This window comes from Aptenodytes forsteri, unplaced genomic scaffold (genome assembly GCF_000699145.1).
Source record: "Aptenodytes forsteri isolate BGI_AS27 unplaced genomic scaffold, ASM69914v1 Scaffold60, whole genome shotgun sequence".
Classification (NCBI taxonomy): Eukaryota; Metazoa; Chordata; class Aves; order Sphenisciformes; family Spheniscidae; genus Aptenodytes; species Aptenodytes forsteri.
The window spans coordinates 769,404-784,253 of record NW_008794175.1 but is presented as its reverse complement, the minus strand read 5'-3'; the positions used below and the strand labels follow the sequence as shown (position 1 = coordinate 784,253).

At 35.3% G+C, this 14,850-nt stretch overlaps 1 protein-coding gene across 1 annotated transcript in view; it reads left to right on the top strand.

Moving 5' to 3' along the window:
- SCYL2 (SCY1 like pseudokinase 2) overlaps positions 1 to 14,850 on the top strand; it is a 38,574-nt gene that overhangs the window by 14,362 nt on the left and 9,362 nt on the right. Inside the window, exons 4-12 of the mRNA XM_009284169.1 lie at positions 281 to 430; positions 1,040 to 1,261; positions 2,139 to 2,255; positions 4,510 to 4,635; positions 6,513 to 6,689; positions 10,502 to 10,624; positions 11,901 to 12,011; positions 12,503 to 12,635; positions 14,469 to 14,587. Of these exons, the coding sequence (XP_009282444.1) occupies positions 281 to 430; positions 1,040 to 1,261; positions 2,139 to 2,255; positions 4,510 to 4,635; positions 6,513 to 6,689; positions 10,502 to 10,624; positions 11,901 to 12,011; positions 12,503 to 12,635; positions 14,469 to 14,587 (1,278 nt within the window). The remainder of the gene's footprint in view (positions 1 to 280; positions 431 to 1,039; positions 1,262 to 2,138; positions 2,256 to 4,509; positions 4,636 to 6,512; positions 6,690 to 10,501; positions 10,625 to 11,900; positions 12,012 to 12,502; positions 12,636 to 14,468; positions 14,588 to 14,850) is intronic.

Below are 14,850 nucleotides of genomic sequence, written 5' to 3'. Positions count from 1 at the left end.
CACAGCACTGTACCAGCTACTAGGAAGGAAATTAACTCTATCCCTGCCGAAACCAGGACAGACAGTTAATCAGCATTAGTAATCTCATCTGCTGATTACCCATCTGTGTTTAATTTCCTTCATACATAATTTTTAAGACATAGCCTAAAGTAGTGGTGAAAAATTGTTTCTTAGTTAACTTACCAATTTAACTGTGACCACAGGAACAGAATTTTTGTAAATGTCTTAACGGAATATTTGGGGAAATATTTAACCTGAAATAATAATCTTTTATTAACAGGTTTCTGAAGGCTTGTCATTTTTGCATAGCAGTGTGAAAATGGTCCATGGAAATATTACTCCTGAAAATATAATTTTGAATAAGAGTGGAGCATGGAAAATTATGGGCTTTGATTTTTGTATCCAGTCAACAAATCCATCTGAACAGGAGGTAACAGATGTCTGTATTTATCATCATTAAATTTCCAATTCAGGTCTTTGTCTGAAACCAGTTTCATGACCTTGCATTTCAGTACAGAATCATTTATTTAATATTCACCTCTATATTTTGTTGGCAGGAAGTTTGAATATATGGCACAGTTCTGGATTGAAGTGCAGCCTTTGGTCATCACAGAAAAAGAGCCTGAGTTGGCTCAGTGGAGTCAAAATAGGCTAGTGATGGTTTCAGACAGAGGCTGAAGCCTGTGCCACTTCTGCTCACCTGCATGTTGGATGACATGCAAAGCTACCTAATTTAGTCTGTTGCATCCACTCAGTGCCTAGTTGCTACCTCCTAAAATGAATTCCCATCATAGCTCATGTTTCCCTCTTACAGCAGTGCTTTGATTTTATGTTACACTTCCCAACTTTAATATTCAGACTTAACTGCATCAGCTAAGCACTCTAAGCTACAGACACAGATTCTTAACAGTTTTGCCTTACTCCGTTTCATTCATAATTGAATTTGAGTGGATTAATTATTTTTTGCTGCTTGAGTTTCTTATTTAAAATGTTCTTTAAAAATCCCTAATAAATGTGCTTTCTTTTACTTCTCTTGTAGCCAAAGTTCCCTTGTAAGGAATGGGATCCAAACTTGCCATCCTTGTGTCTTCCAAATCCTGAATATCTGGCACCAGAATATATTCTCTCCGTGAGCTGTGAGACAGCCAGTGATATGTACTCTCTAGGAGCTGTTATGTATGCAGTGTTTAATAAAGGGAAACCAATTTTTGAGGTCAACAAGCAGGATATTTATAAAAGCTTTAGTAGACAGCTGGATCAGGTATTTGTTCTATTTGTGACTAGTATTCATTGATTTTCATATTTGAAAAGTTACTGTTTTAAAATAGATTTAAATATATAGAACACGATACTGGTGCTCCAACATAAATGATCCAACAATGGTGTCTTACCTTGCATGCTATCTTTATAACAAGCAAAAAGAATCCTAGCAAAATATGGGAAATAAAAATTATGTGTAGAGAATGTTACATGTACCAATTTTATACTACAAATTTAATCTTTCACCTGATTTCTTTGTAAACCTGTTGAATGCTGGTCTTGTGGAATAAGTATTTTACCTGTTGGGGTGAACCGTGTGAAACACAAGGTAGTGAATGACCTATGTAGGACCGTTGAAGACGGCTGAGTTTAGAGTGATTTGATCACTTGACATTGCAATTGGTATCCAGTTAGCTATCAGCTATTTCACATTCTTTGTAGACTATGAATATTAACAGAAGACAGTTACTTGGATCAGCTGACATAATGTACGTTCATATGCAAGTTTCCTTTGTCATAACTTCTTTGGGTGCCCATTGCCTTAGTTGTGTGTACTGTGTTTTAATGTGTGTAGACAACACCTCAGATAATAACAGGTGCCTGTTTAAAAATGCTGGGTTTCTGTTCCCTGATAACCTGAAGACAATGAGAAGTTGGAAATAGGGGAACGTGACCTGAAGCAGGTAGGCTGTTGGGAGACAGAAAGAAGACTGAGGGATCAGAAGCAAATGGGTTATAAAGGGGGAGAAGGGAGGGATATCAAAGGTGTGGGTAGAGAAACCATCAAGAGGACAAAGTATAGTTCTATTATATATTGGAAATAGTTATGTGCAGGATTTTCTGACTTCATGGTGCATGTGCTTAAATTACTTACACAGCTGAGCCGTTTAAGCTCCAGTACTCTTCAGAATATACCAGAGGAGGTGCGTGAACATGTAAAGCTACTCTTAAATGTAGCTCCAGCAGTCAGACCAGACGCAGATCAAATGACTAAGGTCAGTTCACGGAAAATACAGTAGCCATAGGAAAGAGGGAAAATAATGTTTGATTTGTAGAAACAATAGAGCTATTTTAAAGTGTTTTCCTGTTAATTGTCTTAGTTGAAATGTTAAATATTTTTAAACTATTTTGGAAATAATGATGTTAGTTGATGCCAAAAGTTGTCCTTATGCTGACCTTTATTAATATGGAAGAAGTGGGTGCTGAGACAGAATTTAGAATAATCATTCAATGCAACACTATTTTGTTGCTTTCCAATACAGTTGGAAGTATTTTCTATGCTGTGTTTTTATACAATTCAGTCTTTAAAACTGTATTGGAAGTATTTTAAAGCCATAAGATGATAAAGGGCAATAAACGTAAGGATTAACTTTTGGCTTATGATTTTCAGTGTATGCTTAAATATGCAGAAGAATAGCTTCAAATATATTTGGAGCTTACTTGCCATAATAAAGCAAAAATTAATTGCAAGTAGGATAATTTAAGTTTTAATTTGATAAACTCTTCCTCCACTTTCCTATCTGAAAGTGGAACTTAAAAGCATGATTCTTCCTTTGCCTTATACCCTATTTTCTCATATCTGATAGCCTTTCAGGTTCCTGCTTATAGATTTGCTTAGCTAAACAATTTTCTTCTTTTCCTGTCATATAAAAAGATTGTATGCAGAGAGAGAAATCAGTGTCTTAACAGTTGGAAGACATAGTGAGTGAAGAAGGGAGGGGGAACAGGTAATGGTTCTGCCAGTGTATATGCTGAAAGATGGGAAGTGAGGAAATTGGCAAATATTACTCAGGTATCAACTCACTTGTCTGAAGGACTACAACAAACAAATCTGTAAATGGCTGTATTAAGCAGTATGGTTTTATAAAGAAGTTGTTTCTTTTACCACGACTGCACTGCGGACTGAATTGTAGGGTAGAGATATTAGAGCTTTAGTTCTAGCAGCAGTTTGTTATGGCCAGCATGACATGAACTAAAATGGAGCTTGACATGGGCAATTTTACCTTGCTAGTTTTAACTAGTTTGTGTTAACCTGTGTAGAATTCCACGGTCACATATGTTACAGTGTGTGATCTAGAAGACAGAATTTAAGTCCACAGTGCAGACTAGCTTGAATTCTCTGCTGATAGATTTTTTTTTTTCTTCTGTATTGCCCTACTCCAATCTGCTTTTCTGATTCTTTTTTTCTTTATTGCCTTACTCTTACTGGCTTCTCTTTCTGCCTTACAGCAGAGCTTCTTTAAATGATTTTATATCCTTTTCTTTTTGCACAAATTTTTCAACTGAAAACAAGCGTCTAAATAGTCTGAGAGACCATGCTTTGTCTTTAACTGTTGTGAGCCCGTGAGGTTTGATATATCCCTCCCTAAAACTGAGAGCTAGCAGGAAGGAGGAATCTTACCCATGCAAGTTTTTGAATGCAGAACTTTTTATTCCAGTCTCTGTAGGTCTGGGATAGACACACTGTTCTACTCTTTTCGTTCATCTGCTAACTGAAAGCTGAATATTTGGGGATGGATTTTTATATAAACAATCTTGTTATCATCATGCATTTTTATCAATCTTTCATTAACGATGAAGCAGCTCTAGCAGTATTAATAGGATACACCACAGCTATATATGAAACCCCCTGGTATTTTGTTGGTGCCATCTTTATAAGCCTGGTCTATGTATATACATTGTTACACAATACTTAAAAAGGCCTGTGCCCTCATGCAAACATGGGAGATCATGTGAGAAATTACAGTGGACAGGATTTACAAGTGGGTCTGAACATTGGAGCGAAATGTATATAATTACACATTTATTGCATATAAATGCTTGTTGATTCATTATAAGTTTCCAGGGGTGGTAGCCAGATCTGGATGGCCTAGTAGGTAATCCTTTGTTGTAATATTAAATAGCATAATTATTCCTAGGAGAACTTTTAATCCAGATTTTTACTTTTCATTCCATTTTTGTAGACAAAACATTATTTCGTATACAATAAGTTAACTTAGATACACATAACATGCATGGGTTTCTTTAAAATGCTAGGAAAATTCCATCTTAATAATCCACCTTTATCTATGAATATTATACTACTTAGTATGTAAAAATGTACTTTTCTAATTGTTAGTTGCAGGCATGTCATTGTAAAGGTTTGCTATAGTGCATTGAAAAGGTAAATAGATGATTATATTTTGGAATCTTTGTAACAGTGTCAATGTTGTCTCCCTCCAGATCACAAGCTTTTGATCTTATTTTTAGATACCATTCTTCGATGATGTAGGAGCAATGACGCTTCAGTATTTTGATTCATTATTTCAAAGGGATAACCTTCAGAAATCACAGTTTTTTAAAGGGCTACCAAAGGTTCTGCCAAAACTACCTAAGGTATGTCTGTATGATGTCTTGAAATAGTGAGTTTAAAAATACATGAACATCTATTAACATTCTGAATCTCGGAATGCGGGACTTCATGTAGCATTGTACCATAATAGACTGCCATGAGTAGAGTGGAGTAGTAGGAAAGAAGGGGGGATTATAAAATAATTGGTGTGGAATACTCCTCAACTATCAGTAATTCTTTAAATGGAAAATGGAAAGTTGTGCTATTAGTATGTGTAAGGAACCATCATTTGCATGTCCTCTTGTAGTTCATCCCACTTTGAAAGGGAGTTGTCTTCTCTCTACTTACAAGGCTTTCCCTTTGTTTCCAGATGCTATCATAGCTCTTTGAAGTCATCTTGCCACCTCTTCTCCCAATAAGATTGCTTCAAGTTTTTTCATAGCAAGGCAGTACTTTAATGTTGAATGATGCAAAGCTTCTTTCCCTCAACAGACTAAGTGCTTTCTTGTGCTAACAGTGCCCAGAAACCTCAAAGGCAAATATCTGTTATTACAGATTTCTTCTGTGTAGTGTTAGACACTATGTCTAGACTGACTCCTTTTCCTTTTGTGTTATTCTTTAATTTATATAAGTTCATCCCACCTTGAAAGGGAGTTGTCTTCTCTCTACTTACAAGGCTTTCCCTTTGTTTCCAGATGCTATCATAGCTCTTTGAAGTCATCTTGCCACCTCTTCTCCCAATAAGATTGCTTCAAGTTTTTTCATAGCAAGGCAGTACTTTAATGTTGAATGATGCAAATCACTCATCACTCAACAGACTAAGTGCTTTCTTGTGCTAACAGTGCCCTCAAAGGCAGTACTTTAATGTTGAATGATGCAAAGCTTCTTTCCCTCAACAGATAAGTGCTTTTCTTGTGCTAACAGTGCCCAGAAACCTCAAAGGCAAATATCTGTTATTACAGATTTCTTCTGTGTAGTGTTAGACACTATGTCTAGACTGACTCCTTTTCCTTTTGTGGTATTCTTTAATTTATATAAGGCATAATGCATATATAATAGAAAAATAGAATTAGTTTAATACATAATAGAATAGCTGAGCTCCTCAACCACTGCATTAAATTTCTTCATTTTTAATTGTTTTGAAGAGTGCAAAATTCAGACTTCATGTTTAATACTCTCCTCTTTCTAAATTAGTAATTTTTTCCTTTGATCAGAAGTCGTTGATGCTTTGAATTTGGAAATAGATGGGATGTATTTCACCTGACTTTAGACAACCACTGACTGACCTAATCATCTTTAGGGCATTCATTTTTTTTTTCTGTCTTGAAGGTATATTTTATGAGGGAAGGGACTGTGCCCTTGAACTACGTATTTCTCTTTATTGACTTTAAAAGCATTTAAGGATGTCTAACTCTACACTAGGCATCCACAGTGTAAATACCTATTTCGTCAGCAGAATCCCATTTAGGGAATGTACCTGGAGTTTTACAGGGAGGTATAGTAGGATTATGTGTTTGTTCAGTGAGTGATGGGGTACTGAAAAACTTATTATTTTGGGGGGGTGATAGGGTCTTTTTAAAGGGTCTTTTTAGGGTCTTTTTAAGTAAAGCATATAGAATAAGGTTCTCATAATTCATGTATGTGGCTGAAAGTCCTATTTTCTGTACAGTTAATTGCTTTTCATTGACCTTCACAGTTCTTATAGTCTCCAGTTATGTTTTGAGTGCAAACAGAGAAAAGTAAGCAAAGTAGCACAGTGTAAATTAGCTAGAGTATACTGTGAAAATAAGAGTTCAAAGCTGAAAATGTCTGTCTGCTTTTTTGTAAATATCAGGTTAATACAAAAGCTGCTGAGCTGGCACAATAGTAACTTACTGCAATGCAGTACAATGTGATGCATGCTTGTTTTTTTTTCTTTTAGCGTGTTATAATTCAGCGAATTTTGCCTTGCTTGACTTCTGAATTTGTGAATCCTGATATGGTACCCTTTGTCTTGCCTAACGTTCTTCTAATTGCTGAGGAATGCACCAAAGAAGAATATATCAGGCTCATTCTGCCTGATCTTGGTCCTGTTTTTAAGCAGCAAGAACCAATCCAGGTATGTTAATTTTGTTCAGATTACAATTTTTCTCTTTGGTGTTTTTCTCCCTGAAAAATGACTAATTGTTCTATTTCCCTTTTCCAGCTTCACACAGATTGCCCAACCTGCTCTGTAGTTGTCCAAGCAGTCAGTCTTGATTCAGACAAAATTGATTTTTTTCGTAGAAATTCACAAAACCTCTACCCCTGCTTTTTTAGATGGTTTTTCTGAGGGTGTATTTGCATTTATAGATGAGATTAGATTAGCAAGCAAGGAAACATTTAATTTACCACTCAATTCTTATTTTTGGTTGGTTGTAGAAGGTATATTTGTAAAGGTATATTTTATCACTTATCTAGCCAATCTGAGCAGCGTTGTACAGTACAATATTTGCACATAGTCTACCAGTAGCTGAACCTATGATTAGTTTTTTTTCTTGTATCCAGATTGCTGACACTGGGATCATGGGGTGGAAAAGTTGTAACTTTGACACTCTCTTAAAAGTGCTGTTTATTGATGATAATAAAATAGTGTTTATTTGAGGGCTGTGCACAAATTTATGAAATTTGTTTCATTTTATTTGACAAACGTGTAAGTAAAATACGCTTTTTTCTGTTCTTTACATGCATAAAAGTAGTAAGACATTAACATTACTGTAAAGGAGCAAAACATTTGGATCCTTTTGTCAACACCATGTGCATGATGATTCCTGAGGATTCTGTCACTAAGTTAGGCATTGTGCCTCCACAAATAAAAGGCAGCTATGCATTCCTTATAGCTCACTTTGCTTTACTGCTGGATGCTATTCTTTGTCTGTAGAGCACTTAAAGGGCAAGATAAACATAGGAATGAACAAGTAGACTTTTTATTTCTGGGTTTCAGAAAACCGGATCAGAGAACTCTCATTATACTGGGGAGGGGGGAAAGGGGACAACTGTGTAACTAAGAGTATCTCAGAAAATTAGAACTACTTCATGCTGTTTACTTTTGGTACACTGAGGCTTTATGTTAGCTGCTTTGCTGTCTTGAAAAAATTAAATGTCTAACTGACCGAAAGCCAGTGAACGTCTTTATGTGAACGTATTTATGCTGTTTCATCCTAAAAGGTAACATTATGTTTTGCTACCTTTAACATCAGATTTGTGAGACAATCCTCACTGCAAAAAGTTTGTCTCAAAGTTGTATCTGGAGCGTAATAGGCACAAAAGTTGTTTTATTTCTTGAGAAATGAGAGAAGCAAAATACAGACTTGGGGTCAGCTCATAAAGAGCAAGCTTTGCGAAGTTTTTTTGTAGTTTTCTAGATACTATATATTAAATTCTTGCATTGATGTTTTTAATGCACGCTAAGTACTAGATGACTTATTCCACTATTATTTCTGTGGTCTTTCTAGTATGACAAAGTTTGTTTAAGTAATCTAGGACAGGTTTTCAAAGTTAATATACCAGGAATTCAGGAAATTAATACAAAGGTTCAGAGTGCCAGAGGACAGAATTCCAGGCCTGACTGTCTTTGTGCAAGGCAAGACCGCCCAGTTCCTGTGTGTTTGTAACTCATGGAGAGGGGCGGATGGGGAAGGTGCCGGTGTTTCTTCCAAACGCTCTCTCAAGATGTTTTAGATTCGTATGGGGGGCCTGTTGCTTGGCTTTCATAGGATACTTGAGTTAGGAAGTGAATGTATCATAGGGAAGCTGCTGTAATTCAGTATGAAGAAATTGTTATCCAGTGTTCACAATGTCTTTGTATGAGGGAATTTATAATAGGAAAATTGAATATTTAAACTACTTACTCATTCATATCGTACTCTTGGAGTTAGCATGGAGTAACAGGTGTGCTGTAAATTAACATCCTAGCTTACTCTGACATAGCTTCCCAGTGTAGACAAACTCTTAATTTATGTCTAGGGGAATCCCTAGAATAGTGAGTTAGCATATGATGTGCTGTAAGTTCATATTCTAATTCAGTACACCAAAGTGTACCCTGACAAGTACTGGGCTCTGTATTAATGAATGAAGGACATCTTGAGCAGCATTGTTTAGAGTGCAGCTACTGCTGCTTGCTTATTAGATGGTGTGTGTGCATCTGTGACTGTAACATCTTGGTTTCTACTTAAATAGATAAGAAGTATCAAATATGACCCTAGAAAGCTAAAAATAAAAGGGGTTCATTGGAACAGCATGAACTACATTCTAATTAAAGGCAGGCAGGCAGAGATATCAAAAACAATTCAGCTTTATGTTATCTTAGTTGAAAAGCATTGACAGCCAGTGGAAAAAAGCTGAACTGCTTCTGTGAAATCTAAATTACTATATAGTACAATATTTAACTTAAAAGCAGTCTATTATATGCTCAAACATCTGGTTCTTACTTTAAAGGAGCTTTTCTAGTTGTTAAATAGCAGGTTTCGTTCATGTCCTTTTCAAATTTGCAAAAACAATCAAACGATCCTTCTCCAAAACTATACATTTAACTAACATAGAAATTGTCATGCCACACTATTACAGGGTTGCTAGACAAGAGAAGAACAGTGTTATGAGCGCATGTAGGTTTCAAAAAGCCAAGTTTAGGACAAATAAAAATTCTTTATTCAAGAATAATTATAAAATGTAACTAGATCTGGTCCATCTCACCTTAATTCTCCCAAATTTGGGGACATTGCATCATAATCAATGTTCATGGAATGAAACATGAAAATGAAACTCACTCACAATGAGTGAGTTTGTGTGTATGTGTACATTTTAGGTAATTATAAATATACAACAAGAAAACACACATTAGCTGCAGTTTAAAAGAATTTCTTTTTCTTCCCTGTAAAGGAAAGCAAATGAAAGGGGGAAACTTGTAATGTGGTCTTGGTACACTTGTATTTCTACACTTTGATGCTTCTGTTTATTTGACATACAAGCATTGATTGCTACGTATTTTTAGACTTAAAAATTGAAAACTTTTCCTTGCATGAAATACTTGGCTTTTTATTATTAATGTGATACCATTCACCACAATTTATCCATCTAGTCTAACCTATTTTCTAAAATGAGTCTAGATACCAATGGATAGTCAATGACACCTGTAGCAAGTTGTCTCACCTATCTGAGATGAGACATGAGTCTTATGAGTTATGTAGCTCTTTGTATTGGAGACTGAGCCTGGATGAGTAACTTAGAATAGCAGCTGACTTTTAGAGGACTAAGCCTAAGCAAGGTGAATCCCACTATGTAAATGTGCTGTTCTAGTGTTGCTTTTTAGGTTAACATGATGTGAATTTTTTTTTTTGGGATTTTTTGTTTTATGATATACAATTTCCATGTGAGATAGAATAAAGGTATTTTGTGTCCATATAGTAGCTGTAATATTCTTTTCATTTCGTCTCTACTTTAATTCTAGATACACATGGAATACAGCTTTTATATGTGGAGTTGTGATAAAATGCTCTGAGGACAGCATTTGAGCCATAGTTTTTTGAAAGTTTAACTTTTTCAATAGTGATGTGTGTATAAAGATTTTCTGTGGGTGGATTTTAACAAAAGACCATGTTGTAAATAGAAGCAATAACTCCTTCCTTAGCCATTATGATTTCTTATTTCAGAAGGATTAGTCTAGAACATGCATATTTTGTTTGATTTGTATTTGCTGGTTTTAAAATGCAATAATATGTCAAAGTGTTTTTTGTCTTCCATGCCTTCAGGCAAGCAACATGGTAAGTGATCACATTTACTGAGTTACAAGAAAACTTCTGAAGTTTTTATGATATGATACAACACACTTTAAATTGTAAGTATATGTTTCTGGAGTTAAAACTTTTGGCTTCTGAATTGTCCTTCTTTTAATAGATCTTGTTGATCTTCCTGCAAAAAATGGACTTGCTTCTAACCAAAACTCCACCGGATGAAATAAAGAACAGTGTTCTACCAATGGTTTATAGAGCCTTGGAAGCACCTTCAATTCAGATCCAGGTATAGTAATTGCAGCCTTTATTTAAAACAATTTTTTTTTCTTTTCTTTAAACTGATGTGCCAACTTTTTATATACTCATGTGTTTGTTTACTTGAAAAAAAAAATTATAAAGTTGTGTAATATCCCTGAATGTTGAAAGAGGTGAATGTTTTATTGAAGAAAATTGTTTTAGTAAAATAAAATTTAGTTCCCTTATTTTCCAGGGAGTAACCACCTGACCGTTGTTCTAATGCTCTTATCCTAAATTCTTACTAGCCACCTTAGCAAAAAGTAGGATGTGCATTTATAGTACATTGCTTGTGCAGCAGAAACTATGCAGGCATGCGTGCTCTTACCAGTCAATGAGAGAGGTGGCTTATTCTGAGGTCCTACTGGTAAGAACATGTGTGCTGACAGTTACCTTGGAAGACCTGATTTGCTGTAAAATCGTATTAATAGACCTTCTGGTGACATTTTTATGTATCCATATTTTAATTTTTCTCTTTATGCTTTCTCTACCTTTCTAAGGTGGTTCTTTGTTTCTTAAATCATTCTTCTACTGGAATTAACTTCCAGTTACCCAAAGGCATTCAGGAGTGGGAGGGGGAGATAAACAAATGAAATATTTCTTAAAGAAGGATTTGGATAATCAGATGTGACTTTTACCTTTGCAAAGCCTTTGCAATATTATGGAGAAAGGTTTTTGTTTCTAAATACCTGGCATGAGTCTTTTTCTGCATCAGTAGTTTGATTACTCAGGTATTTAATTGCAACATATACTTAATATTGCTGTCTCTTATTTTTTGAGGTTGGGCTGAAATCGGGTATTTTTTTTTCCTCTGTTGCTTAAGTACGTTTAATCTTGATATGCTCTTTTATCTTTTAGCCTATCATTGTGCTGCTGCAGTGTCATTGATAGTACTCATTCATATTTGCTTGACTTCTGTAGGAAAATGTTACAGTTTGATGTAATAAAAGTTGTTTTTTATATAAAGGTGTTTTGTGAAAATGCAAGAGATTCTTGCTGTCCAAATATTTTATTATAAATTTATGAATACTCTTTTTGAAATCCATTTTCTAAGGTTCTATATACATATCATGATGCTTTATTATTCTAGCTATTTTTAAGTGAGTCTGATAGATTAAGGTCAGCTTAGCTGAACTGATATTTCCCTTAAAAGGAAAGCTTAAGAATACATTTTAAACTAATTTTGATCTTGAGTAATATTAGTACTAATTTAATAATAAACATGCATGTTTCTTTTTAAACTTATGTGGAATTTTTTTTTATATGAGCTTTGCCTAAACATAATTCCTACGTTTGCCAATTTAATAGATTACCCATCAATGAAAAATTCATTAATTCCAAGAATTAAAAATGCATGTTTGCAAACTTCTTCTCTTGCTGTAAGTACCCTAATAATTTTATCTCTCAGTCCTCAGAAAATGTTGTTACCTTTAATTACTTTGACTTTTCTGCTGTTGTGTCTTTAAAGAAAAGCCCATCAATGTGCTCTGATTTCTTTTTGAGTTGTTTTTTTTTTTACTTTTTACAAATACAAAAGCACCATTTACGTTTTTACTCTAACTATTTTTAAGGTTGTTAACAATTTATTGTATTAATAATACTGTAAAAATTGTTGAAGTGTGTTCCACAATAATGTATGTTAACAGCATTTGCTCTGCAGAAAAGCCAAGGTTTTGTGAGCAGTGTGTAACTATATGTGTTTTCCTTTCATGAAACAAAAGGGTTTTTTTAACTTGTCTTCAGTTTTCAGATATGAAGGTTGTAGTTTCAGTAGCACCTGCTTTCTTCTAAGTATGAGTTTTGCAAGGGTTTTTTTTCCTTAGGCAAAAATATAGTAGAGAGTTTGTTTGATTCTTATCATACTTCACAGGTCCGCGTAAACTCACTAGTGTGCCTAGGCAAGATTTTGGAGTACTTGGATAAATGGTTTGTGCTTGATGATATTTTACCTTTTCTACAACAAATTCCATCCAAGGAACCTGCAGTGCTAATGGGAATTTTAGGTAATTAATACCTTCAACTTTCTCCCCTTTTGTGCTTTGAAGTAAATCTGAAAGCTTTCTGTATTATCATTGATAACGTTTACATAGTGTTACACTAAAATGACTATTAAAAACTTCCTGTTTATGGTTCTTAAGTACACCCCTGTTCAGTTACCTTATGTATTGCTGGTACTTCCGAACACTAGTGCCTGTATTTGTAGTCTTCAAGGCCCAATGCAGTTCTGAGTACTCATTGCAGTTCTTGGGCTGTGACACTTTCATGGACTGTATGGTCCACACAGCCAGAAAGGCTGTTTTACTCAGAAGAATATATGATCTGTCTTCTTTCAGATGCTGAGCACCTTGTTGGAGCTTTTAAGATGTTACTGTTGCCTTCTCTTAACCACTCTTGCATGTCAGATGCTATAAATGATTGTCTGCAAATCTACTGCTCTTCACTGCAGGTTTTGTTAGACTCGTTTTGTTGGACATTTAAGCAGACATGGCTGCCTTTGCACTGAAATGGAGCATAGTTTGGGTGAGATTTCACAAAACAGCTAACAAAACCTAATGGCTTGTTACATCCAGAAAGGGAGGCGTTACTCTCAGTTGTGCTTTCCTAGTGCCACTCTGGTGCTTGCCTAACTCAGTATGTGTGATTTTAACAATTTGAATGGGCTCAAGGAGACCAGATGACCAGAGTCACTGCCAAGAAAGAGGCGTGACTGCGTGGCCAAGTCTGGAAGACAGTAATCATTTCTCTTACTGACAACAAAGTAGTAGACTGAAGACCATTTGTAACAAGCTGAGCTGTACCGGCAGCGGCCCTCATTAAACACTGTAATAATATGTGGTGGTAGCATTATTTTGATTTGCTCAAAATTAGCAAGACAGCATCTATCAGTACTAATTTCAAGCTGCCTGTTTCCTTTAATCCTTGCAGCTTTGACTTGTATTTGCTGTCTGAGAGTGAGGGACAGTGTATCTTTTACTTTAGTTGTATTACTCTTGAATTCTACTTGGATACAGTGGATAAGTGAACTCTAGTTTGGAAATGATGGGCTGAAATCAATTTTACCTGCTTGAGCTCTCCTTTTTTCCGGAATTGTAATACCTTCCATCTTGTGTGTAATATCTTCTTTGGCCAGCTGACAGCTCTGTTCTAATACTAACCATAGAAAGTGAGGAAAACTTCTTCTTGTATGCTAGTATGTTCAGTGTTTGCCACCAGAGGTGGACTATTTAAGCGGAGCAATCCTCCTGTCAGAAACACTATAGAACTTGTAGGCTTAACATTGGATCCCTCATACCTGCCAGTATTTTTTTTTTCCAGTGATTTTAGAACAGATAAAGACTATGTATGATTTCTGATCCTATGTGTAGCACAGCCCCAAACATTTAGGTAAGAATCTTTGTAAAATGCAATCAGAGAGCGGTGTGATAGTTACTCCTAGGCACTTCAGTATGCCAGGAGAGAACACATCCTTAGTTAATGCAGCTTAATTTCTCAGTGGCAATTAGTCAGTTTGTGCTAACTCAGTTGCCCATGATCTGTTCAAAGATGCATATTCTCAGATAATTGACCAGGACAATACATTGCCTAGTATCAGGTTTCATAGCTGTGAAGTATTACTTTGGACCTCCTCTTGTTCTGAACTTTAGCAAAGCCTCTTGCTATAATATGTTTGTGTTGTGGAAGAGTACTTAGCTTTTATGATTCCGTTGATCATGTTTGTCCCTGCTTGCACACAGAGCCAATGTATGTTCAGATGATCGATACATATAGAGAGTGCTACTTTGTTCACATTGTTTACTAAACTTAACAATTTTTGCTATTTTGATGTTGTATGTCAGGTATTTACAAGTGTACATTTACTCATAAGAAGTTGGGAATTACCAAAGAACAGCTTGCAGGAAAAGTATTGCCCCATCTGATTCCTCTTAGTATTGAGAACAATCTTAATCTCAATCAGGTAGGAACATGACTATGTTGCGTGCTTTTACTTGATAAATTGGCAGAGAATAGATTTAAACTGTTGTCAGAGAAAAATTCATACATTACTGTATGTCTGTGTCTGTTGTAAAAGCAAACAAACAAAACCAAAAAACCTTCCACTATTACTGTATTTGCATGTTTAAAGCTTGTTATTTTTCAGTGGATTTAACTGATGTAGTATAAAATTTCAAAATGAATACTATCACCTTCCAAATATCCTGCAAAAGCAGTTAGCTACTA